The sequence below is a fragment of the Phaethon lepturus genome, unplaced genomic scaffold (assembly GCF_000687285.1).
Source record: "Phaethon lepturus isolate BGI_N335 unplaced genomic scaffold, ASM68728v1 scaffold23556, whole genome shotgun sequence".
Taxonomy (NCBI): domain Eukaryota; kingdom Metazoa; phylum Chordata; class Aves; order Phaethontiformes; family Phaethontidae; genus Phaethon; species Phaethon lepturus.
Window position 1 is genome coordinate 19555 of NW_010545910.1, and position 631 is coordinate 20185.

Consider the following 631-nt stretch of genomic DNA (forward strand, 5'->3'; position numbering starts at 1 on the left):
ACAACCCCGGCGCCCGGTCGGCCAAGTCCACCCCCTTGCACAAGATGCGGGAGGTGATCATGGAGAGCCCGCTGGAGATCACCGAGTTATGACGAGAGGTGGTGGAGGTGCTCCTCTAGGCAAGCCGGGGCCAGCAGGGATGAAGCACCGACCAGGGGGGCCGTGGTGGGGGCCGGGGGCACCCCAAGACCGGCGCTTGGCCCCCCCTTCCCCTGCAGAAGGAGTCCAGGCCGACCGGTGCGGTTCGCTCCGGCAGCCTTCGAGAGCTTGGCCCCCGGAAAGGGCTCTCAGGACCGGTATGCTTTTACTCACCTGTCATTTATCCATGAAAGCATTAAATTTTTTTTATTTTTCTTATTAAAAAAGCAATGGGGTTTTTTTTAAAAAAAAAACAAAGAAAAGCTAAACGAATCCAATGAGTCCAGGCTGGAAGGTGCAGCGAAGGTGCGGGTGATGTGCCGCCGCAGCATCCCCGGGCACGGGCTGGGGACGAGCAGCCGTCGCGCCTCGACCACGGGCACGGGCAGGGCCGGGGCAGGACGAGGAGAGGCCGAGGCCGTTTGAGCTCATTCTGTAGTACAAGTGAGGGATTTTTACACTATTTTTTAAAGTAATTCATTAATATTAAAAA

General features: G+C 56.7%; 1 protein-coding gene across 1 annotated transcript in view; it reads left to right on the plus strand.

The window, feature by feature from the left end:
* Nucleotides 1–92, plus strand: part of LOC104622375 (cadherin-23-like) — a gene marked incomplete at its 5' end in the record, with an annotated part of 18116 nt that extends 18024 nt beyond the window's left edge. Inside the window, 1 exon segment of the mRNA XM_010289131.1 lies at nucleotides 1–92. Coding sequence (XP_010287433.1) covers nucleotides 1–92 — 92 coding nt within the window.
* Nucleotides 93–631: the final 539 nt, after the last annotated feature.